General features: G+C 45.8%; 1 protein-coding gene and 1 pseudogene across 1 annotated transcript; both read left to right on the top strand.

Moving 5' to 3' along the window:
- Positions 1-307: 307 nt before the first annotated feature.
- On the top strand, positions 308-26,247 carry LOC137652496 (protein toll-like). The gene is made up of 5 exons (XM_068385941.1): positions 308-2,636; positions 10,812-10,965; positions 12,211-12,347; positions 13,990-14,256; positions 25,664-26,247. The coding sequence occupies exons 1-5, from the start codon at positions 381-383 to the stop codon at positions 25,829-25,831; spliced, it is 2,982 nt and encodes a 993-aa protein (XP_068242042.1). The 5' UTR covers positions 308-380; the 3' UTR covers positions 25,832-26,247.
- On the top strand, positions 7,495-7,612 carry LOC137652592 (5S ribosomal RNA; annotated as a pseudogene).
- Positions 26,248-26,655: the final 408 nt, after the last annotated feature.

Consider the following 26,655-nt stretch of genomic DNA (forward strand, 5'->3'; position numbering starts at 1 on the left):
TATAACAGACACCTCACACGTTTCGAACTGTCGACCTAACTACGCCATGACTCCTCGCTGCTGGGAGGAAGGGCGAGTGTGGCTGGTACAACACATAAATATACACTACTGTGGTCTACGCAATGTCAGGCAGGGCAGCTAATCTGGACTACGATCCACCCCAGAAGCCAAATCAAAGTCCTTCAAAAGAAGGCAACCGTGTCACCCCACACGAATGGGAAAAAAGCACGCCAATAGTAGAAGATTTGAACTATTGAATATATTATTTTGTCTCTGTATTAACTGAATGTTTTTTCTTTCCAGATCATAAAAAACATGGAGTAATACCCTTTCAAGTTGGTGTCCAACTTACCCAGGGAACCAGCTATCAAGTGAAAAGGATGAATGCATGGGATTTGGCATGGCGTCTTACCTTTTGGACATGGATGGTGCTCCCATCAGCCAACTCATTGGACTGTGGACGATGCGATAGGGGCGCTAACCAGCTGACATGTCCCAATACCTTTAGCTCGGATCGTTATGTGATCACACTCACGGACGTTCGGGAATGGCCTGGAAGTAGGTTTCATATGAAGTGTAAACATGATGTCCAGTCAGTTGACCTCTCATATATATCTGACTGTGACTTCTCTACTGTTAAATATGTTGAGTTATACTTGTGTCCAATGCCCAATGGTTCTTTCAGCGAGATGTTTGAGCAGATTGGAATAATAGCTAAGAATGTGACGTCTCTTGCCTTTGCGAATATTGGGCAGAGATATGAAAATCTTCAGGAATGGCATTTGGAAGGGTTAACAAATTTAAAAGCACTAGAATTTAAGGACAACGGTTTTACATCCATACCTCCTCATGTCTTTGATAATACCCCAAAGCTGTCGCATTTAATGCTCGTAGAGAATCAAATGGAGACCCTCCCAGAGTCGCTCTTCCAGAATACGAAAAACCTGACTAGGCTGGAGCTGCAGAATAATGGAATTCTAAGTCTCCCAAAAGGTTTGTTTGCCAATCTTACCAACCTTAGAAATATTAGTTTATGGGAAAACAAACTAAATCAATTCCAGCCCGAGTTGCTGTCAGACTCACCAAAATTATGGTCTTTAGAACTCACCAAGAACAATATATCACAACTTGATCCAGATGTCTTTTCTGGGCTTAGAGATATTAGGAAAATTCTAATTTCAAATAACAATTTAGAGACTTTCCCGGAAAGGGTCTTTCATGAATGTCCCAATTTAGAGATCTTGGAATTTGAAAACAATAGAATAACTGAGCTACCAGATGATATTTTCAGTGAGAATGTAAACATCAAGAGATTAAACATGAACAACAACAGATTAACTCGATTGCCAGAAAAACTATTCACTAATATGAAAAATTTAGTGAATTTGAAGTTGAAACGAAATGGAATAAAATCAGTTCCGTTGGGGTTGTTTGAAGGATTAGAAAAGCTACAAGTACTGGACCTCCAGTCCAATATTTTGGAGGACTTACCGCCTGGCATTTTTGATGATCTAATTTCAGTTGATCTTTTAATCCTACACAACAACTCTCTGACAGAATTACCAGACGAAATTTTCGTAAACTGCGAATCTCTCACAGATATTTATCTGAGCTACAATAAGTTGAACACCCTTCTTCCTACAATGTTCCCAAACTCCAGTCTTGTGTCTGTAATTGATCTAAGCAACAACAACCTCTCTTTCTCGTCTTCCAGAACAGAACTAACACACTATAACAAGACAATCACAGTGCAAGACTATTTCCCTCTGGCTCGCATGACGGGGTTGACCAGACTCCTTCTGAAAAACAACCAGATCACTGAAATGCCCTTGGCATTAACCACAGAGTTTGAGAATCTATCAGTCCTTGATCTGAGCTACAACAGCATCAGTTACCTGGACCACCATGACCTAACCTTCAAATCCAGCAGTTTGAGAATAGACTACAGATATAACAACATTAAAGTCATTAATTTGAATTACATGAATTTCTCCACTGATACAAGTAATAGAGTTGAAATATACGTTTCTGAAAATCCTCTGGTTTGTAATTGTGAACTATATAAGTTCGCCAAGCTTACACAGGGAACGCTTAGAGATGACACCGCATTGACTGTTGCAGATGCAAGTCAAGTCCAATGTTCCTATCCTGAAATGACTTATGTCACATTTATCGATCCAACATCTCTGACATGCAAGTCGCAGAAATGCATCGAAAACTGCACGTGCATGAAACGACCACATGACAAGATGTTCGTCGTTGACTGTTCCTACCAAAACCTCCAAAGTATCCCTCTACTGAAAAAAGAACATATACCAAAAGATGATGATTATAGAGTTACCTTGATACTAACAAACAACAGCATCACTTCCTTAGATGGCCTTGGAAAAGGGGAGTACACAAATCTCGTCAATTTGACCATCCCATACAATAAGCTGAGTTTCATCAGCGATACCCATCTGCCCAAAACCTTAGAGGCGCTCAATGTGCGAGGAAACAACATCTCGTCTCTAACAACGTCAGTGATGAACTTCTTCAATTTATCTGATGTTCAGCTGAATTTAGGCAATAATCCCTGGAGGTGCGACTGCAATACTCTGGAATTACACAGATTCCTGGTTGACTCTGGTAAAAAGGTAAACAAAAAATCACCTTGGTATTACCTCTTAATATTTATACCTTTGCCTTTATTGAATATAACTGAAGTTAAAACCACATACAGTAATACCTCTGGAGTGGCTTTCGTAACACGATTTTTTGTTTGTTCCGTAACCGAAATACAAACCACGCTATTTACATTGGGTTTACCTTTTAGAGTAGCTGAAATGGCGAGCCATTAGAATTTAACGAGGGTGTATTACCCCCGCGCTAGTTAGCGGGGGGTAGGGGAGTGGTAGTTAGCTACCCCTCCCCCCTCACACACCGGTGAACTGCTTCACTTCACTTTTGGCTCGGACGATGGACAAACGTGCCTGTCTTCGTCCTCGCTTGGCAGCCATTATTTGTTTTGTCTTTACTTAATCACTTACTTTTCTTTTACTCAATATATATGTAAACATTTTTTCGTGTTTATGTATATATTTGAGTATAGAAATCAGTAAGTGTCCTTTTCAGAGTTTGTGCTTGTGTGTGTAGTGTACGATATCTCCGTGGAGCCCTCGGCAGTTAGGCCACCATGGTGTAATTTCATGGGTCGCGATCGAGTTTGACTACGGTCTTTCTCTCTCTGTCTCTTGAGGTCGTTCACCCTTTTACTACGTTACTTTTTCTACGTCTGAGTAGCTTCCTTCCCGTGTGGGTGGGGTTGCTACGCCGTACGTTTTGTCTCAATTAGTTTATGAATCTAATTGTGTTTGTTGATTTTTCAGCTTTGTAGAACGATTCCTTTCGGGGTTTTCGTTCTTTCTTTAGTGTTCATTCATTTTTAAATTACATAATTACATAGTTACATAATTATAATTGTTATAATTCTGTTTTGGTTACAGCTCTCCTTCCGTGAGTGTAAGTGGTTGTGAGGGCACGTGCCTGTTGTGTAATTCTTGTTTCCTTTCCCTCGGGATTCCTCTTCGGAGCCTTCCCGGGGGAATGAATGTTAACTAATGATTTTTGTTTTTATTTTCCACAGTTACCGATCTAGTTCGTTTCTGTAATGTGATAACGGAGTGAGCTGTCTTGTTGAGGCCTGGGGATTCGGCTGTTGCTGCATCCCCTATAGACCTTCGTCAGGGGCGTGTCTCCTTCTCCTGGAAGTTCTCCCGTGATGATTGACAGCTCTCCAGTTCATTTTAGAACACTCAGGAGGCTCGCCTCCTTGGGTGGGGAACTTTCCTTTCGAGGGAAGTTTTCCTGTCCAGGCTTGAGTTTTTCCCCTGTGGGGGTTCTTCTCTTGCCTTTTTTCATGCGACTATGCTCTTGGTGCTGAGCGGTCGCACCTGCAGTTACGCTCAAGGGGCTGGGCAACTGCAGGAGCCCCTCTTCGGAGGATTGCTCTTTTTAGGTCACTGGCTGACCCGTCTCTTCTACGAAGTGTTTCTCTTTCGTTCGCGAGAGAGTACACTCATAGAGACTCCTCTTCGGAGGACTCTTCTGCTGTTGTTGCTGTTGGCCGCCTTCGCCGTAAGGCTCACCGTCCGCTACGTCGTAAGGGCCTCCCATCTCCCTATAAGGGTGCTAAGAGGCGCCTTTTTGAATCTCCGTTTTCAGCCTGCAACTTCTTCTTCTTGACCTTCCGCCCCTGGTGCAGATGGACAGCAGTCTGACCTCGTCTTCCGACGGGCAACGGTTTTCCGACGGGCAACAGTCTTACGACGGCCAACGGTCTTCCGACGGACATCGGTCTCCCAACGGACAACGGTCCCTTCGGGGCAAAGGGTTGCCTCCCACGGGGGTGCTTCCCTTGCGTGTCAGGGTTCCCCTGCGCGCTCTTCTGCAGTGTTCTCTCCTGCTCAGTGTTAGCGCACAGGCGCTCTCCTGCTCATCAGCGTTTTCCTGATCGCTAGCGCTCTCCTGTTCGCCAGCGCTCTCCTGTTCGTCAGCGCTCTCCTGATGATCGTCTCTGCTGTTCCTGTTGGTTCCTGTTACGCGCCCTGTGCGCCCACGTTCGCCCGCGCAATCTAGAACTTCGGTTCAGGTCTTGGACAAGGACTCTTCTTCTACGCACAGGCTTCCACGCGTTGCCTTCTGCTCGCCAGCGACCTCAGACGCGTCAACGTTCGCCTGCTCGTCAGCGATCTCCTGCGCGTCAACGATCGCCATCGATCTGCCACGTGTGTCAGTTCCCCTGGACACCATCTGTAGCGATCTAGCGCTCGCCTGCTGTGGACCATGATCTCCGGTAGCTGAGTCTTGCTGTAGATCTTCCTCCTGCTCGCCAGCGCTCACCTTTACTTCTGTCCTTCTGTGCGCCAGCTTTCTTCAATCGCCAGCGCACATCTGCGCGCTCTTTCCTGCCACGCACCAATGGGTGCCAACGGTTTTTCCTGACCGTCCAGGATCGCCTGATTAACAGCTTGCTTCAGCGCTCACCTTCCTGATGCACCTGCGCCTGATTAACAGCTTGCTTCAGCGCTCACCTTCCTGATGCACCTGCGCGCCTTCTGTTAGCGCGATGCGCGCTAACCATCCCTAGTCTCTTACGCATAAGCAATTGCCTACGCGCCCGCGCGATTCTTCGCCTGCGCGCTAGCGTTTTGTTAACGCATCACCGCTCGCCAACGCGCCTTCACTCGCCTACGGGCCATCGCTCGCCAAGACGCGCCATCGCTCGTCAATGCGCCATTGCCCGCCTACGCGCCATCGCTCGTCAATGCGCCATCGCTCGTCAATGCGCCATTGCCCGCCTACGCGCCATCGCTCGTCAATGCGCCATTGCCCGCCTACGCGCCATCGGTCTCCTGACCGCCTGCGCTCACCCGCGCGCCCACACGCCCACATGCCCGCGTGTCCACACGCCCACGTGCCAGCGCGTCCACACGCCCACGTGCCCGCGCACATGTTCTCCAATGTTTGCCCGCGCGCGAACCAACGGCATTCCGTCGCGCGGACCGACGGCGTTCCGTCGCGCGGACCGACGGCGTTCCGTCGCGCGGACCGCCGGCGTTCCGTCGCGCGGACCGCCGGCGTTCCGTCGCGCGGACCGCCGGCGTTCCGTCGCGTGGACCGCCGGCGTTCCGTCGCGTGGACCGCCGGCGTTCCGTCGCGCGGACGGACGGCGTTCCGTCGCGCGGACGGACGGCGTTCCGTCGCGCGGACCGACGGCGTTCCGTCACGCGGACCGACGGCGTTCCGTCGCGCGGACCGACGGCTTGATTCCTGCAGTATCCATTGATCGCTCGCCTGTGAACTTTCGGATTCCGACCACCAGCATTCGCCCTTCCTACCACGCTCGCCCTCCTTCTGCGCTCCTGCGTGCCCGCACATGGGCGCTTCCACGTTCGGCCACACGTAAACCATTGATTTACCATCGCGCGAGCGCCAGGCGCGATTCCCATCGGGGTTTCGCAACATGGTCTTCACCCCGTAAACGCAGAGCATGGCACATGCAAGAGCAGGAAGAATCTTCAGGGAGGTCTGAGCAACATTCTTCTTTCCAGAACCTGGGTTAGCCCTTCCTCGTCATTCCCTGGAAGGGTCTTGCCAGGGAGTTTTCCGTTCGAGATTTCTCCGTCGGGTAAGGGGTACTGCTTTACCCCTTCCTCTTCTCCATCTCGTGGAAGGGGCTTACCATTTCCTTTCCCTCCTCGGTTGCGACCCGAGGTTTTGTACAAGAAAGCTCCAGGAAGGTCATGGGTACTTTCCTCCTCTCGGGCTCTAGCACCTTGGCGTTTCGTCGCCAAGTTTCGATCTTGTGGGCAAGCTCGAGGTTGGACCATCTAGACGCAGTGTCAGAGGGCTTCCTCTCGAGTGTCTCATCCGTGGATGTCGACAAGCTCAGACACTCTTCCATCCTTGGGAAGAGCTTGTTTGTGCCCAAGGACAGAGACATGGACAGCGGTTGTGCGGAGGAAGTCGACTTCCGTTTTCACTCCTCCAAGACGCTTTCTTACAGACCCTGCAGGCCTCCAGCACCTCTTCTTTCAGCCTCGTCGGCCTAAGTTATCGGACCGGCTACGGCAGCTAAGACAAGGTGTCCAATAGCAGTCCCCTCCTGTCAGGGACAGATAGCACGGGAAGCTCTCCTGGGGGGGCATAATCCTAGAGGGAGCGGCAGAGTTCACAAACTCTAGGATTGGCATCCCCCCCTTACAGGTCTCACGCTGGGAGGTTGCCTAAGGTTACTCATCCGGATAACAGCTTCCCGATGCCGATTCCTACACGATCTCCGTGATCAGCCAAGGATATCGCGCCTCGCTATTACCATCTCTCCGTCTCTGTCAGCGAATTCAGTGTCATTAAACCTCTATGGCATGGGGTCGGCTAGAGTTTTGCCCGTTTGGGCAGAATGATCCATGCCTTAGGAGAAGGTCCTCCATAGGATCGTCGACGGCTTCACCCCCCAGCTTCTTCAGTCGATCCTTTCTCGTAGGAAAGCATCTGAGACGGGAATTCCGTGGTCGACCTCTCAGCTCTGTTCAAGTTTGTCGAACAAACTTCGTCCAGCGTGGGACAGCAGTATCGATTAGACTGGTAACGAGGCGGCAGGTCTCCTTAGGCCCTGGATCGGAAGGACGGGTACTTCCAGTTTCCATTCCATCCATCTTCCAGGAAGCTCTTGGAATTCAGCCTAGACTTAAGATGCGGTGTGGCGATCCCGCCGCGGCATCGCAGGATTTCCTCCAAAGAACTCTCCCTGCTTTCCTCATGGCCGCTCGGGAGCAGGCTTCCGCCTCCTTAGCCTTTTGGAGGTCTGGTCAACTCCGGTAGGCTCGGGTTCGACCTTCTTCGACGCCGGAACAGGCTTCCGGGTCCTTACCATGAGTGAGGGATCATGGTAATTTGCTAGGAGCCTTCTCTACTTCTGCCTCAACGTCTGGGGTATCTAGCTCATGATATTGAGTCAACGACCTTACCACGTTGGAATCACCGCTTCTCGTCCGATCAGCGTAGTTAAGCAACTTTGGGCTGGTCAGTACTTGGATGGGTGACCGCCTGGGTACGCCAGATGCTGTTGCCTCCTTCTCCGAGCCTTCCCTTCAGTTGACTGTGGCAAGGCTGAGGAGAGTCGCAGTACCTGTTCTCAGTCAAGCAGAGCTTTCAGCCCTACCTTGGAACGTTTCCTGGGTTTCTTTTCCTCATTGACCCGTCTAAAGTCCCGAATGGTCGCCTCAGGATAAGTTCCCTGTGGGGCAGCCCAAGTTCCTGTGGTATCAAAGCAACAATTAACTGGACTTACTGGCCCCTATGGGACCAGCGGAACGTTTAGACCTGCAATGGGTGTTGACCTATGGAACCTCTTGATGGGAGTGGATATTCTTGTCCTTTCCCCACATTTTGATGCTGTTCTCGGACTCGTCAAAGAAAAGGGGGGGGGGGGGGGCGCATGTTCCGGTTCAGGCCTATGGTCAGGACCTGAAGGATACCTCTCCATCATTCAGGCAGGCTTAGGGGCCGTAGTCTGGCCCCTCTACAGATCCTACAGTTCCTGCCGAGTCGCTCCGTGCGCGACGACTTCATGGTACTGGCGTATTCCAACCAGCAAGGGATGCATTTTCATACCTTCGCATCTTGGAGTAGAGATACTGAGATGATCCGAGGTCCTCTCTATACCACTATCGGCTCGCTCATTCCGGGCAGAGGAATGTTCTCTCCGACGATCTGAGCAGAGCCTCGCAGATAGAGGGTACCTGGGGGTCTTTGGCCTTTAGTGGCCAGCAAGTCCTGGCCTGGGGGACCTGGTCGCGACACCCTGGAACTTCAAGCTTCCGCTGTTCTTCCCCCCAGTCTCAGACCCCAAGACTCTTTGGCAAAATGCTTTCCGGTGATGGTGGGACAACATCGACGCCTGCGTCTTCCCACCATTGTTGTCTGTTGAGAATGGGTCTCAACAAGACCAGGTTGTCTGTCAACCTTTCGATGGCCCTAAGAGCTCCACTGTGACTATACGCGGAACGGTTTCCGGACCCTCTGCTTCCCCTGACGAAACTCCCAGGAGAGCTTCTCCCACGGCACAGGCTACTCAAACAACCACACTACAACATCTTTCACGAGCCGTGGCATCGCTTCGGCTTCGTGCCTGGAGACACTATGCCGCCTCCTCAAGAAGAGACAACCCGCTACAGTCGCGGAGCGGAGGTCGCGTCACCTGCGATAGTCATCCGCAGGGGTCTACCAGGCGAAGTGGTGAGTCTTCTGTGGTTGGTGTCGTGGGAGAGATACCTCTTCCCTTGAGGCCTCTGCTCCAGCAATAACGGACTTATTGCTTTTCGGCGGGAGGAAACTCTTTTCCGCTCTCGGCAATGAAGCCTGTCGCTCAGCCTTTCTCTGGCCTTCAGGCTGAAAGGAATAGACTTTTTCCTTCCCGCTGGACCTTTCTTCGCTCATGCGAAGCTGCGAATGTCCCTGCCCCCAGTCGGAGTGAGACCTCCTCCATGGAGCATGGTTCGGACTTTTTAGTCCCTTAAGAGATCTTCTCAAGAACCATTACGTCAGGCCTCTGATCGTATTCCGTCTTGGGGCTCCTGCTCACTCTGGCCTCGGCCAGTGTGTAAGCAATCTTCTTGGTCTCGTATGATTCCGCCCTTTCTAAGGGATAGGGGAAGGCAACATTCAGATTCGCTCCTGAGTTGTTTGCTAGACTCAGAATCTTGGGGTCCCGGCCCTTCGGTCCAACTCCTTCAAGATTTCGAGTCACCATTCTGTATCAGATGACCCAAACCTTCTCCTTCTTGCCAGTAAAGGAATCGAGGGGTTATCCTTGGGAACAGCTGCAGTTTGTCCTCACGTGCAGCCGGGTTGGGAGCACAGGAAGGACACAGGGGAGAGTCTCCAGTATACCTCTTCAGCTCGGACTCAAGGACATTCATCTCGACCTGAATCCCGACCCTCCTCCATCACGTCGCCCTACAGCATGATGTTGGATACATCGCAATGTCCTTCGCCTTCGCAATGTCCTTCGCCTTCGAGTAGTACCACTCTGTGACGCAGGTGCTACAAGCTGGAGTCTGGAAGCGTCTAATGACCTTCGCAGCCCGCTTCCTGCAGGACGTGACCCACAGGAGTATCGATACGTTTCTATCGCTCTGTGGTGGCTACACAACAGCTGGTCTAACCTCAGGCTCCTTTTTGGACAGGTAGCAGAAGGTTGAGGGGATTGGTATCAGGTTTTAGTCTGCATGAACGAAAGAAGTATGTCTGACCCTTACTTCTTTCTTCATCGTCCCCTCTACTGGGGAAGCAGCATCCTGGTCTCTGCATAGCTGACCTCAAACCTCTGCAGGTAAACCATGCTTCCTTGTGTTCCGAGTATTGAGTCAATACTGTCGCGTCCCCCATACCCTGACGAGGTGGTATTGGGAACATCCTAACCCAGAGTTCCTTCTGGAACTCCAGGTCAACTGCCTAGGACGGGTCACACTTCTTCCTTCACACACAAGCTTATGTAGGCCACACGTTTCCTTGTGAGGTGCAGGGACTCCTTTTCTCGAGTGCGACTCACTTGGATTTTGAATCCCTGGGTAAAGCCAAAGCCAGTATGGCTGGGGACTTTCAACCCTTCCTAAGGGGTAAGTCATCCAATGTAAATAGCGTGGTTTGTATTTCGGTTACGGAACAAATGACAAATTTGGAGATAATTTGTATTTTTCCTAACCATACAAACCTTAGCTATTTACACATATTTGCCCGCCAGCACTGTCCCCCAAGACAAGTCCTACCTCTAAGTGAAGTGAAGCAGTTCACCGGTGTGTGAGGGGTGGGGAGGGGTAGCTAGCTACCACTCCCCTACCCCCCCGCTAACTAGAGCGGGGGGGTAATACACCCTCGTTAAATTCTAATGGCTCGCCATTTCAGCTACGCTAAAAGGTAAACCCAATGTAAATAGCTAAGGTTTGTATGGTTAGGAAAAATACAAATTATCTCCGAATTTGTCATTTTTGTATGAAATAGAATCAAATACATTTTAATTATTCAATATACTTAACCTGCCATTGCGAATTAAGTTTCGTATCCTGAATATTTTTTCGTAATATGAGGTGGAAAATCTTTGTACGTCAGTTCGTATGATGAGTTTTTGTATTCAGTAAAGAAACTTTTGTATCCTGAGGTATTACTGTATAGTACTTTAATAAATTTTCTAGTATATTCTTGTATGGTTATACTATGTACTGTTTATACTATAGTAAATGTAATGGAGGCAATTTCTTATTCATCAACAGGTTTTAGACATCCATGAGATAGGCTGTTCCAACTTTAAAGACGAAGGCCTTATCAATTTGAATGAAGAGGATCTGTGCCCGCTCATAAAGCAACCATTTGTAATTGCTAGCATAACAGCTGCTAGCATTATTTTACTAGTGATTGCTATCTTAGGTAAGTACAGTATGCCATTTCAATGTCCTTTTAGATTTTATTCATTGTTGGGCATGCCCTTCACTCTCCCCAAGAGAGATTAGCTTACCAAACGTTCATCTGGGCTCACAAGGCACTAGAAGAGTTGGAAGACCCAGGCCTAACATTGCTGAGGACTATGAAGCGTGCCCACTCCCCAAGACAGATTAGTTCACCAAACGTTCATCTGGGCTCCACAAGGCACTAGAAGAGTTTGAAGACCCAGACCTAACATGGCTGGGGACTATGAAGCGTGAAGTAGATGATGAATGGAGAAGTATTGATTTAAAAGATCAGGATAGAGATGACTGGCAAAATCCAACTGATGCCCTTTGCGTCAACAGGCGTAGTAGATGATGATGATGTATTTGCGGATTGAGTGACAAATGGTATTTAAGACTGAAAACCTGGAACTAGACAGAACCAAGAAGTTTGCCTAGCAGTAGGCAGAAAGTCCTCAACTTACAAACTTAATAGGTTTCAAGTTGTTTGTAAGTCGAACTTTGATCAATTTTGTCCTAGGATAGACTTCACGTAACTCACATAACTATGATTTTCAGCTACGAAGGTCAAAAAATAGTCCCTTTTCACATTGCCGTCTTGCGTACTGCATTAAATTACATAAGAAGGTCACTCCAAAATCAAATCCTTGGTGTCTAGTCTTGGGTAGTGTCATACCCTCTGTACCATGGCCTTCCACTGTCTTTGGTTAGAGTTCTTTTGCTTGAGGGTACACACAGGCATGCTGTTCTATCTTATTTCTCTTCTTGTTTTTTTATTTCTTAAAGTTTGTATAGTTTATATGTGAAGGATCTAATTTAAGACATGAATGTAAGCTTCATTATATATAAATAATAGAGAAAATTCTTCCACTAAAGCATTTCAGTCTGCTACATGGTGCAAATGTTCAAGTTTAGGCTATAATAAAAGTCCCTTGTTGCTTATCACTTTATCTTTAGATGATGGGGCTACATATATTGCATTTCACAGTACCTGATAAATTAATTTGGTAAGTTTATTTATTCTAATTTTGGATCTTTAAACTCACTTAGAACTTCTACCCTACCATAGTGAGGAGGTAAAAGAAACTTTTATCAAACAAAGTTGCTTTTACTGTTATGTATTATCCATAGAACTTAGGATATTAATTTTACCCCTTTTACAGTGATATGTGAGTACTGTATATTAACTGTTTAATTAATGGCTTTAATTTCTGTTTTATTGTAGGAACTGTGAGTTTTTATAAATTCAGGCAAGATATAAAGGTTTGGCTGTTTACACACCGACTACTTCTTTGGGCTGTGGCTGAAGAAGAAAAGGATGGCGACAAGAAATATGATGCCTTTGTTAGCTATTCTAGTAAAGTAAGTTATTGCAAATTCCTATGTTAAGATTGACTAATTTCCATTAAGTATTCTAGTAACTTAAGTCTTTGCAAATTCCCACGTTAGGATTGACTAATTTCCATAAAGTATTCTAGTGACTTAAGTCTTTGCAAATTCCCACGTTAGGATTGACTAGTTTCCATAAAGTATTCTAGTGACTTAAGTCTTCGCAAATTCCCACGTTAGGATTGACTAGTTTCCATAAAGTATTCTAGTAACTTAAGTCTTCGCAAATTCCCACGTTAGGATTGACTAATTTCCATAAAGTATTCTAGTAACTTAAGTCTTCGCAAATTCCCACGTTAGGATTGACTAATTTCCATAAAGTATTCTAGTAACTTAAGTCTTCGCAAATTCCCACGTTAGGATTGACTAATTTCCATACAGTATTCTAGTAACTTAAGTCTTCGCAAATTCCCACGTTAGGATTGACTAATTTCCATACAGTATTCTAGTAACTTAAGTCTTCGCAAATTCCCACGTTAGGATTGACTTATTGCCATAAAACATTTAGGAGTTTGTAAAATACAGCTTCAAAGAATAGAAACAAGAGACCTAGCTTTATATCAAGTGTCCATATACCTAAACAGGAAATATAGATTAGCTGCCATTCCACTCTTTTAATGTTGATTCGAGTTGTGACCAGACAGGAGATATTTATATATGTACGAGAGTATTTTGACCGCTGGAAATACTTCAGAACTGCACATTTAATTAGTTACTACCCGTATTGAAATCCTGATTGCAACAAATTTTCTCTAATTAGAATAACTTCAAAGTCACTATTACAAAATTGTTACCAAAGAAATTCCGGCATATCCCTTATGTTATATAGAATTTAAAATCTTATTTTAGCATTACATTAATTGCTTAATACATGTATGTTTAACACTGTAAGTGCATAGTGCCAATTACAAACCTGGTTTTTTAGCATACAGTATTTTGAATTGGCTATTTTTAACCCCCAATAACAAATTTATATAGTTTGCCGTAGTTAAGTCATTTAATTACATACTGTAATTCTGATAGTTTAAATTAGTGGTACCTTTATTGGATTTGTCTTACTTCCACTTAAAACATCTCGATAGGAATTTGTCTTTAAAAGTTATAACCTGGACTCCGTACTTCACAAGTGGTGTGAAAGTATTTGCTATCTACTCTATTGCTCAAAAGCAATTAAGGTATCTTCACCCTTGATTATCTATTTCAATAATGTATACTAGCGGAACCCGTGTAAATTACACGAAATGATATTTTCAATACTAATTATCTTGTTCCTAACCTATACATGTTTGAATAAAATGTCCCGAGATTAATTTTATAATCTAGGTTATGGAAATTGATAGAAATCAATTTTTTGTCTGATATTTAAAAAAAAAGATTCAGGTGCTAAAGACCAAATTGGGAAAACTATATAAGATGTGCTTTGGTTAAGTAATGAAAATCTAATGTGAATTTGTAAGAGTATACCGTGAAATTATTTCTGTTTTCTTTAAAGCGTGACAAACAATATAAATAAATAACACACGCTATCGTTTTAATATCTAGATACTTTCTGAAAATGTCATGTTGAATGGTTTGGCCAAGAATACAATGTATGATTTTCCTTCATTTATTCCAGGACGAAGAATTCGTCAACACCATTCTAGTTCCGGGTCTTGAAAACAAGGACCCCAATTACAAGCTTTGCCTTCACTACAGAGACTGGGTCCCTGGAGAATACATACAAAATCAGATCCATCATAGCGTGGAAGAGAGTCGCAGGACGATTGTCGTCCTTTCCCCGAACTTCATCGAAAATGTTTGGGGCCACTTGGAATTCAAAGCTGCGCATTCCAAAGCGCTCAAAGACAAAACAAACAGGATCATTGTGATTGTTTTAGGAGAGGTAAGCCTAAATCCTTTTTAGTTATATCACTCTTCCTGAAAATTGATTTCTCTTTGAAAGAATCCCTAATAAAATGCCATTGGAATTAGCAATAGTATAGTATTCACTGAATAAATACTGGTTCTCTATATAAATAAGTTTTCCAAGACAAAAAATTGCAGTAAGTAATATGTTTTGACATAAAAGTTGTTTCTCACACTACATTACCTCATACCAGTACTTTATTCTGAAATTTTTGTTTACTGATGAATTGGAATACTGCATATAAGCAAAAAATTCTAAATAATTAATTAGTATAAATATATAATAGTCATCATACTTTGCGGGTGAAGTTTAATCGAGGCCATTTGCCCCGTTTCTATGCATGAAATTTCAGTTAGCCCAACTCACAAAAGTGTGGTATTGAGCGCATGAATGTTAGGAATAGATTCATAATATTTATTTAACTTTCTTCCGACAATCTAGCAAGTTTCGAAGCAAAGTGAATATGAATAATACTACAAATTTTATGTTTATTTTTCCTAGCTTTATAAATTCAGGGCATTTACCAGCCGTCCATTGAGATACTACCGCTAGAGTTATGGGTCCTTTGACTGGTCAGACATTACTACAGTAGATCCTTCTCTCTGGTTACGGTTCTTTCCCTTTGCCTACACATACGCCGAATAGTCTGGCCTATTCGTTACAGATTCTCCTTTGTCCTCATACATTTCATAACACTGTGATTACCAAACAATTATTCTTCACCCAAGGGATTAACTACTGCACTATAATTGTTCAGTGGCTACTTTCCTCTTGGTAAGGGTAGAAGAGACTCTTTAGCTATGGTAAGCAGCTCTTCTAGGAGGACACTCCAAAATCAAACCATTGTTCCCTAGTCTTGGGTAGTGCCATAGCCTCTGTACCATGGTCTTCCACTGTCGTGGGTTAGAGTTCTCTTGCTTGAGGGTACACTCGGGCACACTACTGTATCCAATTCCTCTTCCTCTTGTTTTGTTAAAGCTTATATAAAGTTTATATAGGAAATATTTATTTTAATGTTGTTACTGTTCGTAAAATATTTTATTTTTCCTTGTTTCCTTTCCTCACTGGGCTATTTTCCCTGTTGGGTCCCCTGGGCTTATAGCATTCTGCTTTTCCAACTAGGGTTGTAGCTTAGCAATTAATAATAATAATGGTGTTACTTCTGGTTTTGTTTTCTACGGCCAAACAATCAATCAGTAATTGGTAGATTACATCAAATTTGCAGCAAATGTTTTTATGTTGAACAGGCTGACGTGTCTTTTTATAGTTTATTTATGAAATATCAGTTTTAATGTAATTGTTTTTAAAATATTTTATTTTAATCCTTCATTACTTCTTACATCGTTTATTAATTTCCTTTCTTCACTGGGCTATTTTTCACTGTTAGAGCCCTTGGGCTTATAGCATCTAGCTTTTTCAACTAGGGTTGTAGGTAAGCTAGTAATAATAATAATAATTATAATAATAATGTTGCATTGCTAGGCAATTGCTGCCCATAATGCATCCCACTTGTATCAAGAGTTTCCTTATAACACTCCTCTGGTCAGACTTGCTGAGGCGGGACTTTTGGTAAATGACTCAGTTTTATATAGCTAGGAAAAATAAAAATTATATAGAATTTGTACTGTAGTTTATTCCTATGCGGATACAAACTCCCGAGTCATTTAATGGGGAGTGATCCTTAAGTGGGAGGAAATCTCTGCGAGGTAGAAAGTCTACTCCCCATTTTTCTCAACGTACAATTGCTATAGTAATAGCAATTTGTGCTTAATAGGCCAGCTCATACAAGGCAGGACCTTCTGTTCCATTCTAGAGAGCTTTGCGAGGGTGAAGTGATATGAACATCAAGTGGCTTTTCATAATATGTTCAATATATCAGCCAAACAAACACGAGGCATTCTTACCTGCATCAGGGGGATTTCAAGCGAGGGTTTGAAGTTCAAACAAAATCGCCATTTGCCTTTATACTAATAAACACCCTTATAATGCAGAGAATAACTACTGCCTGGGGTAGCAGCAGTTAGTTGTCCCATGAGAGCTTAACCTAGACTATTTGTTGTGCAGCAATGATGGCTCCTATGAAAAAGGTGTCTAAGGACCTGTGCGTGCAATCTTCAAGGTAGTGATTCGTAAAAGTGCTTTGTCTCTTCCACTCTTTTGCTTTTAGAAGTTGAGCTATACTGTAGAGTGGTTTTTGTGGAAGTAGCAAACCCACATATATCGTAATGCCTGACAGACCCCCTTGGAGATGCTTTCCTTGAGGATTTATTGGTTCTCAGGATAATATTTTTTCTCAACCAAAAAGAAATGGTGCTTCTGGAGACTTTCTTTTTGGAATAGCCAGTGCTCACAAACAAGATTAAATATTCTAGGTCCAAAATACTGCGTCCTTTTTAGATATTTACCTACTGCTCTTACAGGATATAGTAAAATGTCATCTGGGTCGTCAGTTACCTCTTTGAGACAAGATTGTGAAAGTGTCAAATCTGATATCATTATCCAGTAACAAAAGACAAAAATAGTTCACTTCACCCTCTGGAATGTGACGTAAGATGAGATATACCATGCAGTTCACTCATTCTCTTGGCCAAAGCTAAGGCAAGGAGGAAGACTATCTTTAGGTTAAGATCTCTGTCTTAGGCTTTATGCATACTTTCGTATGGAGCTTTCTTCAAAGTCCGCAGGACTTTAGTCAGATCCCAGGAGTGGGGTTTTAGTTCTCGATGAGAGTGAGACTGCTCAAACTCCTCATCAAGGCTTGAGAGTTCCCAAGAATCTGAGAAGTCTAATCCTTTCATTTTGAATACAGTACTTGGCTCAAGGCAGATCGGAAGCCTTTCATTGCAGTGCCTGAAAGGGCCATCTTGTTCCTCCTCAGAAGCACAAAAGTCTCCAATCAGGGGAATATTGGCCTTGAGTGGAGCAATATTCCTCCGGCAGCACCAATCACAGAAGATTTTCCACTTAGCTGGTAACCTGCTGTGGAAGACTTTCAGAGGTATCCGGAAAGCTGCTTTGTAGTTTGCTTTGAAAATCCTTTCTTTAGGAGGAGAAGGTGGATAGTCTCCAGCCATGAAGGGATAGGCAATGTAGCGTCATGGAATTCTCTTAAGTGAGGTTGCCGTAGCAGTTTGTCCATTATGAAAGTTCTTTGGTATTTCTGTAAGTTCCAGCAGGTCTGAGAGGCAATGTACTGCCATAGAATTTTCTTGGGATGTTAGGATACCGTAGCAGGTTTGTCAATTCTGAAAGTTCTTTGGTATTTCCGAAAGTTCCAGCAGGTCTGAGAGGCAATGTACTGCCATGGAATTTTCTTATGTTAGGATGCTGTAAAAGGTTTATCCATTCTGGAAGGTCTTTGGTATTTCCGTGATAAGTTCCAGCATGTCTGATGTGAGTACCACTCTGCTACTGGCCACCTTAGGGCCACTAGCATTACTCTGACTCCCATGGATTTTTGGATCCTGTTCAGTGTCTGATGAATCAGACAGAACTTTTGGAAGCCATAGAAGTGTAGACCATCTCAGGGGAGTTGAAATGAATCTTCCATCACTGCAGCTTGGTCCGACACTGGAGAGCAATATACCGGGAACCTCACAATGTCACAAGTCTCTTTGCCACGAGAGGAAGCAAAGACTACTCTGAACCAACTGTTGTCTCTCAATATTGCAGATGGTCTGTAATGACGTTTCTCTTCCTGGGGATAAACCTCGTTGAGAGGCATTGCCTGGGACTTTGTCCACTTGAGAATCTCTACTGCTATGTTGCATAGGAGAGGCTACACCTTGCTTGGAGATGTAGGTCACTACCACGGAGTTGTCGCTAATCAACACTACAGAGTTACTGCTCAAGTCTTTGCGAAGTGGTGTAACACTAGTTGTGCCACTTTCATTTCCCTTTTTGGAAGTTTATGTAGAAGCTTGTCCTCGTCTGGCTACCCTTGTGCACTCTTTGGTGTAGACGCAACTGTTCCTCCTGTACTGTCCAAAGGAAAAGGCAACCCTTTTGGCTGAAGAGTTTGAAAGCAGAGTAATAAGGAACTTGATCTTCCTCATTCTTGTTTTCCCGAGGCTAAACTAACTAGCTTAGCTTTTCGATCTTGTGAAATTAAGTAGGCTGACATGTCTTTTTATAGTTTATATATGAAAGATCTGTTATAATGATGTTACTTTTCTAAAAATTATTTTATTTTATTTTAATTGTTTATTACTTATCATTAAATTATTAATTTCCTTATTTCCTTTCCTCACTGGGCTTTTTTTCCGTTGGACCCCTTGGGCTATAGCATCTTGCCTTTCCAACGAGGGTTGTAGCTTAGCTAGTAATAATAGACCTGAGATCTGTTTCTTTCCCAGGTGAGTGCCCCATCCCTGTCGAGATGCCATCTGTGAACCGCATGTGCTGTGGGGGAGGCGCTTGAAGGGATATTCCTGATAACAGGTTCTCCTCGTTCAGACACCACAGGAGGCCCGGTAACACCTCTTGAGGTGCTTGCAGCAGGATGGTCTGAGGCTTACGACCACTGGGTCTTTAAAGCCCACTGCACCAAGCGCAGATCCAAACTTCCCTAGGGGAACAAGTTCTTCTAACAAGGAGAGGTGACTTAACAACCTCTGCCAGGTCAGGAGGACCCCTTTCATTAAAGTTGCTACCAAAGTCCTGAACATTGCCGTTCTTTTATCTGTAGCAGGGAAGGCTTTGGCATGCAGTGTTTATGTCCATGCCCAGATACCTGATGAACTGGTTGAGGATTAGGCTGGACTTCTGCAGGTTCAATTGGATCCCACGCCCTACAGTGATCTGCAAGAGAACCCAATCGTCTAGGTATCTCAAGAGCCCGATGCCCAGACTGAGACAAGGGTAAAAAAAAAAGATGAAGCCCTGAAGGACTGTAGACAGGTCAACGGACAGCACCTAGAACTGGAACAGTTTCTGTCGAAAGGGAAACCTTAGGTACATCCTTGAGGCAGGATGGATGGAGACCTGATAGTAAACATCTTTCAGGTCTATGGTCAGAAGGTAGCTATTCTTCCTAATGGCCTGGAGAGCAGAGGTTAGTGCTTGCATCTTGAACAAAACTGCAAAATGGAGAGGTTCAAGAGCGAGAGGTCAATGACAGGGTCGCCAACCTCCCGTCAGCTTCTCTACCAGGAATAGATTGTTAAGGAAGCCTGGAGAGTTGTTGAAGACTTTCTCTGCTAGGAGTATGTCTTTTGAAGATCCTTTCATAAAGTATGGTTGGATCCAATTCTTGGTCAGAGAAGTCTATTAAGGGTTCCCCTGAACGGAGGACTAATACCGTCCAAGGGTCGGTTCCTAGCCCTGCCCCCTTCGCCAAGTGCTTTGTAGGCATCCCCCAACCAGTGGTAAGCCTAATACCTGGCACCAATTCCTCTCCTATGAAAGTTAGGTCTAGGATTCTGCCTCCCAGGCTGTTGTGTGTCCATGAGAGGGAGAAGACTTCTCTGTTGGGAGTGGTCGCCTAAAAGGAGAGTTCTTAGTCTGTTTCTGAGGAGTGGACAACCTCGGCGCCGCTGCTCTGCTCACCGTGGGGCTCTGTCCCAGTCTCTCTAACTTCTTGATAGCCTTAGTCACATCCGAGGACTGACAAAGGGAAGGAGCATCTCTAGGGGACAGCTGTCTAGAGCATTTAACTAAGACAGCATCACACTACTTACAGAACAACTTCCCCAAACGAAAACATTCTGGTGGAGGAGGAATGCTATTGCCTTAATGCCAGATCTTGAGAGGTCCTTGAACTGTTCCCGTACAACTCGTCATTGAGGTTCCTAGTAACCTACCCACAAGCAATTCTGAATGGCCGACATGGTGACTGAAATCGTGGCTGGTGAAAGTTCGGTAGTTTTTCTGCTGGAACTGAAAGTGATAGGCTCCACATTTAATGTAAAAACGTCTCTGCCGTAGCAAAGGTAATGGCAGAAATTTTGATGATCTACTCGCTTTCAGCAAGTTTTCAGTAGCGGAGACTTGAGTGTTAAAAAACTCAAGTTTGTCCTTAGTCTGGCTGGAAAGGGCCACATCAAACCTAAGTTTGGGGATCTGAGACTGTGGGTAGGTAGCGTCAATAGCGCACATCTAAACCTCTTAAATCCCCTCTGAAGGTCCAGCACTTTGCTGCAGTAGAGGGGCTTGAGTGTCCCAATGATGGGCTGGGCAATGGCGGAGGGGTAGTCTATCCACCCTGGCAGGCTCAACCATACCGCTAAGGCCAGTTCTGAGAGACCAGACCAAGACTGGACCCCTATAGGCCTTCTCCTTTACTTTAAGATAGGCAAAGGCTAGGAGAAGGAAAACTCCAAAATCAAACCAAACAAGACCCCAACGGCGGAGCTTCCCAGCACCGGCGGAAGAGGGCAATGTCTGTCGGGCAGGCAACAAGGCGGGCCTTGACATAACAAGAACCCGGCAGCCCGATGCAACCAACATCGGAGAAGCCGCCTGTCTCATATGTCTTGAGCCGCGGTGAAAATGATGTGGGCCAAGTGTGTGTGCGTGGCCGTTGCAAAGCCACGACCACCCAAAACAATATACCTAGCTACTGGCATTCTGTCGTTTCCTCCACCCTTCTTCATCTCTTTCTCACCATCATCATCATCACCACCACCAGCAAGTCCTGAGGCGACAGCACTGTGGGTGAAGGGGGCAGGCCTGGATAGCTGGAAGCCCTTAGCCCACGACTGCACTCAGGCGGCGAGTCTAAGATTCAGTCGCTCTCTGGTGACGGTGCCGTGACACCAGAGTTCGGCAGCTGGACTCGTGACTGGGCTGGCCTATTGAGGACACCGCAGCCCACCCCACATGGGGAGGCCCCTAGAAAAGGTGGGGTAAACATCGGACACGGCAAACCCGTCTGGTCAGCTCACCACGGCTGGCGGACATCCCACTAATGCGGTCGAAATAACAAGAAAAAAATATTAACCTTAGGTGCGTGGAACATCCGCACCCTTCAAGACGTGACGAACACCAACCGCCCGGAACGACGTACAGCCCTCGTCTGCAAGGAGCTAGCCCGCTTCAATGTTGATGTGGCGGCTCTTAGCGAGACCAGACTACCCGAAGAGGGCAACATCAGGGAAGCTGGAACAGGCTACACCATCTTCTGGAAAGGCAAGGCCCTAGAGGAGCCTCGCATCCACGGTGTCGGCTTCGCCATCCGTTCCCAGCTAGTGCAGCAGCACAACCTCGCTCCCAAGGCCATCAGTGAGCGCCTGATGACTGTCCGCATCCCCATCACGTGGGACAGACATCTCACCCTGATCTCTGTCTACGCCCCGACTATGACCTCAACCGATGATAACAAAGCTGCCTTCTACACCCAGCTCGACCGCACCATCCAGGCAGTGCCCGCCAATGACAAGCTCGTTGTGCTTGGCGACTTTAATGCCCGAGTAGGCAAAGACCATCGCCTGTGGGAGGGAATCATCGGCCGCCATGGCATTGGAAATTGCAACGCCAATGGCCAACTCCTACTGGGTCTGTGTGCTGAACACCAACTTGTGGTAACCAACACCATCTTCCAGTTACCAAAGCGACAAAAGACCACATGGAGACACCCACGGTCTAAACACTGGCACACCCTGGACTACGTCCTGACCAGAGCCAGAGAAGACGTCCGCATCACCCGACTGCTGGACGGACCACAGACTCCTCATCTCCCGACTCTCCGTGACGACCCTACGACCACCCAGAAGGGCACCTGACAGCGTACCACACCAATGCTTTGATTGTAGTAAGCTCCGCAACCCACAGGTGGCACAGAACTACAAGGAGGCCTGCGAACAATACCTCGCAGACCCTGTGGGTCAGGCCACTGTCGAGCACCACTGGACCACCCTCAGAAACGCCATGGCCCGTGCCGCGGAGGAAACACTAGGCTTCACCACCAAGAAACTGCAGGATTGGTTTGATGAGAATGATGCTACCATCTCTCTTCTCATTGAAACCAAACGATAAGCACGCCTGACTTTGGAAAACCAACCAACAGCAGCTAACAAATGTGCTCACAAGGTGGCTGAAGCTGGTTGCCAAAGAGGTATCCGTGAAGCCCAGAACACCTGGTGGCAAAGAAAAGCTGCAGAAATACAGAGTTTCGCTGACCAACGTGACCTGCGCAGCTTCTATGCAGCAACAAAAGAAATATTCGGTCCCACACGGTCATCAGTGGGCAGCCTGAAGCACGCGGATGGGGCCACGACCATCACCGACAGCGAGGGCATCCTGGCCAGGTGGAGGTCTCACTTTGAGAACCTCCTCAATGACCAAGCAGACACCCCAGACGATCTCCTGCGAATGACCCCGCAGCATCCCGTCCGTCACTGGATGGCACTACCACCCTCCATCCATGACTTTAACAAGGCCCTGCAGCGCATGAAGCCCGGCAAAGCCCCAGGGCCAGACAACATCCCGTTGGAGCTTCTCACTCACAGTGGCCCCGGCTTGAGGAACCGTTTGATGCTCCTTATACTGAAAATATGGGAGACCAAGACCCCCCCAGTGACTTCCGCAATGCAAACCTCACTACCATCTTCAAGAAGGGAGACAGGGAGAACTGTAACAACTACCGGGGAATATCACTACTAAGCATCGCGAGTAAGATTTTCGCTCGGATTCTCCTTGACCGCCTCCTTATTCTCGCAGAAGACGTCTTGCCAGAGTCCCAGTGCGGCTTTCGACCTTCCCGCGGGACCATAGACATGATCTTCTGTGCGCGACAACTACAAGAGAAGAGCCTCGAACAACAACAGCCCATAATGTTCATCTTCTGGGATTTGAAAAAGGCCTTCGACAAAGTACCTCGACCTGCCATGTGGGCTGTCCTCAAAAGATATGGCTGCCCACCCGATTTTGTCAAGCTGGTGCGTGCCCTCCATGACGGAATGGTTGGGAGAGTTTGCCACCAGAACTCTCTTTCAGACCCATTCCCCATCAACGGCGGCCTGAAGCAGGGCTGTGTTCTGGCCCCGACGTGTTTCTCGCTATACACCGCAGCAATGCTCAACGAGATTCCCCCACACACACCCTCAGTCGACCTACGTTTCCGCATGGATGGAGGCGCTTTCAACCTCGCTAGACTCCGCGCCAGAACCAAGACCACCTTGTGTGCAGTGCGAGAACTGCAGTATGCTGACGACAATGCCACCCCAGGTCAGACGGCAGAGGACCTGCAGTCGTTAGCTGATGCATACAACTCTGCCTACGAACGCTTTGGGATGCAAGTCAACTCAGACAAAACCAAGACCCTCGTCCAACATCCACCAGGACTGATGCTCCCCAACTTCAATACCACAGTGAATGACCAACCGTTAGAACAGGTGGACCAGTTCTCCTACCTAGGGAGCATCCTAACATCAGCTCCCACAAGCAAAAAGGACGTGGAGAACAGGATCAGGGCAGCCCACTCCGCCTTTGGCCGACTCAACCGCCGCGTATTTAACAACCACGCACTGACAATGACCACCAAAATAATGGTGTTCAGGGCAGTAGTCCTCTCCACGCTCCTGTATGCATGTGAAACATGGACGCTATATAGTAACGATCTTAAAAACCTAGAACGCTTCCAACAAATGAAACTGAGGCAGATCTTGAAAATCCCCTGGGAGAGCCACACCACCAACATTGAAGTCTTAGAACGTGCCTCGCTGTCCAGCGTGGAGGCCACCATCATCCTCCACCGCCTCCGCTGGATAGGACACGTGCATAGGATGGAGCCATCTAGGCTCCCAAAGAAAATATTCTACGGAGAACTGACCCAGGGCACCAGACCACGAGGAGCCCCGAAAATGCGCTATAAAGATAAACTAAAGCGCACCCTGGCTCTAACTGACATCGATCCTTCCTCATGGGAAGAAACAGCCAGGGACAGGAAAACCTGGAGGAGTACAGTACACCATGGCACCGTGGACTTCGAGGAGAGGAGGAGACAAAATGAGGAGGCTAGGAGAAGAAGGAGGAGAGAGCAATTAGAACAGCCCCGCCCACCACCTACCCTCCCTTGTGAACACTGTCCGCGACTCTTCCACCACAGACTAGGACTTAACAGCCACATCAGGCATAAGCACCCACCCCATAGATAGGAGGCTGATTGCTAACGACAGAACCCAATACTCGGACACGAGTGGGCGCCGACGACGAAACCTCTTAAATGGCAATTATGCTCATGATCATACATCAACTGAGCTTGTACTCACACACACATGTGATTATATCCAGGCGAGAATGTTGCCCTAACAAAGGTCTTTACTTTTCCTTTCCCTTGAGTAATAACGAGGAGGGGGCGAAGGAAGGGTTTCCCTTGAGTAATAACGAGGAGGGGGCGAAGGAAGGGGAGGAAGTTCAGTTTGCTCCCATTGCAAGATTGGTCGCCTGTCTTGATCGTGAAGCCGAGGAGTTGAAGTCTTTCTCGGAACTCTTTATGAGGCGAGAGGTCTTAGTGCGCTGCCATCTTTAATGCCTACGGTCAGGGCCATGTCTATGTCGTCTGCCTATCTGTTCTTCTACGTCCGATGGGGGAGTGATCCTTGGAAAGGGGGAGAAACTCGCACCCCTTGACTGCTTCCTGTACCTGTAAAGAATCATCTGAAAAAGAGTAGTGTTCTGAAGAATGCTTATCCTGATAATCATGATAGTTGGACAGTGTAAGAATGGTGTTTAGATGATTAGTGGGTTTGTCCCTAGTGAAAAACAATTGGTTCCTATTTGCGTAGGGGCATGGAGATTCCACCAAATCTCTTTTTCCTCAACACGACGAACATAAAAGGTGAGGATCCACTTCAATCCGGCTTGTGAAGGTACCACATGGGCAACCAATATGGCCTGGGCAATTAAGCATTGAATCTGATGTAGTTGAAAGCCACACACCAACTTGCAAATAATGACAGGAAATGTCAAAGATACAAGCAAAAGCACAAATAGGCGAAGGCTAGGACACATCATGGACACCAGTTGCCTAGCAATGCAAGATTACATAATCTACCAATTACTTTTTTGTTGTCTGGCCGTAGTAAACTAAACCAGAAGTAACCGTATTAAATGACTCGTTAGTTTGTACCCGTGTAGGAATAAACAAATAAATGCTTTAGTGACTCAGGACTGAGGAAGTGAATAGCTTGAGCGCCTAGGAAACCAATTTTAATATTTTACTGCCACTCGGCTTGTTTGAAAGCGTTAAGCTTATGAACTTTGGGCAAATCTTAAAATGGTCATGAAAATTACCTTTATGATATAATTGTTTCACTTTAAAGCAAAAATTTACGTATAAGAAAATAAATTTTTTGTTTTACATTACTTTGCTGGCATTCAAATCACGTGTTTATAATCTGTGCGACTGTAAATCACAATAAATCTAATATTTTTCTATTCCTAGGTACCACCAAAAGACGAATTAGATGAAGAGCTGAGGTTGTACCTTTCCACAAGGACTTACCTGCTGAAGAGCGACCCAAAGTTTTGGGAGAAGTTACGATATGCCATGCCTCACCCTCCAGATCTTCTTAAGAAAAAAGAAAAGCAAGAAAAGATTGAACTAAGATGAAAGAAGAATAAGAAAACTGCGTAAGACGGTGAAATGAAGCGTAATAGTACGTATTAAAAGTTGCCAGGTGCTCGACGTGACTTATGGAGTGAAGAGCGAGTGATATACTTTAGTATACTTGAAAATCTCAGGGTTGGTTGTTATTTTTGGTGTTGGTACTTGAAGGAGCAATAGCATTGATTAAACAATGACTAGGTGTATATTCTTGCTCATAATCAATGCCATTGTATTATAAAAATAACTAGTTTGGAAAGCTGTCAAACTTGTTTGACGGTGACGTTGTAGAAAATAACGTGCTTTACACGTACAGCTTACGTGTGCTTACAATACCTATTCTGGATACATGATACCATACTGCCATAAGTGCTTTTACGTACAGTACTATGAAATAGTACAATACCCATTCTGGATATAAAATAATACCCATTCTGGATATAAAATACTATACTACGATAAGTGCTTTTAGGTACAGTACTATGAAATAGGACTGATGATATTTCATCAGAATTAATTATAGCATTTGTAAAATATTGTAATAGTTTGCAACGAAAACAAACTAGGTTGTGTTTTGTAAAGTTACAGATATATATCAGATTTACAATATAGAATACTGAGCAAATATGCTAGATTTTCTTGTGTGAATACAAATGACTACTAGATAGTGGGCGATAGGAAAATTATAGCCATATCTAAATATGTAAAGTATTTGCTCAAACTCAGTTCAAATAAATATAAGTTTTTGAACCTTTTTAAAACTTATTTCTGGGTCGACCTGTGGCAGCCGGTGAAAAGTCCTTCTTTTCTAATATAAAGAAAAGAAGGAC

This window comes from Palaemon carinicauda, chromosome 13 (genome assembly GCF_036898095.1).
Source record: "Palaemon carinicauda isolate YSFRI2023 chromosome 13, ASM3689809v2, whole genome shotgun sequence".
Classification (NCBI taxonomy): domain Eukaryota; kingdom Metazoa; phylum Arthropoda; class Malacostraca; order Decapoda; family Palaemonidae; genus Palaemon; species Palaemon carinicauda.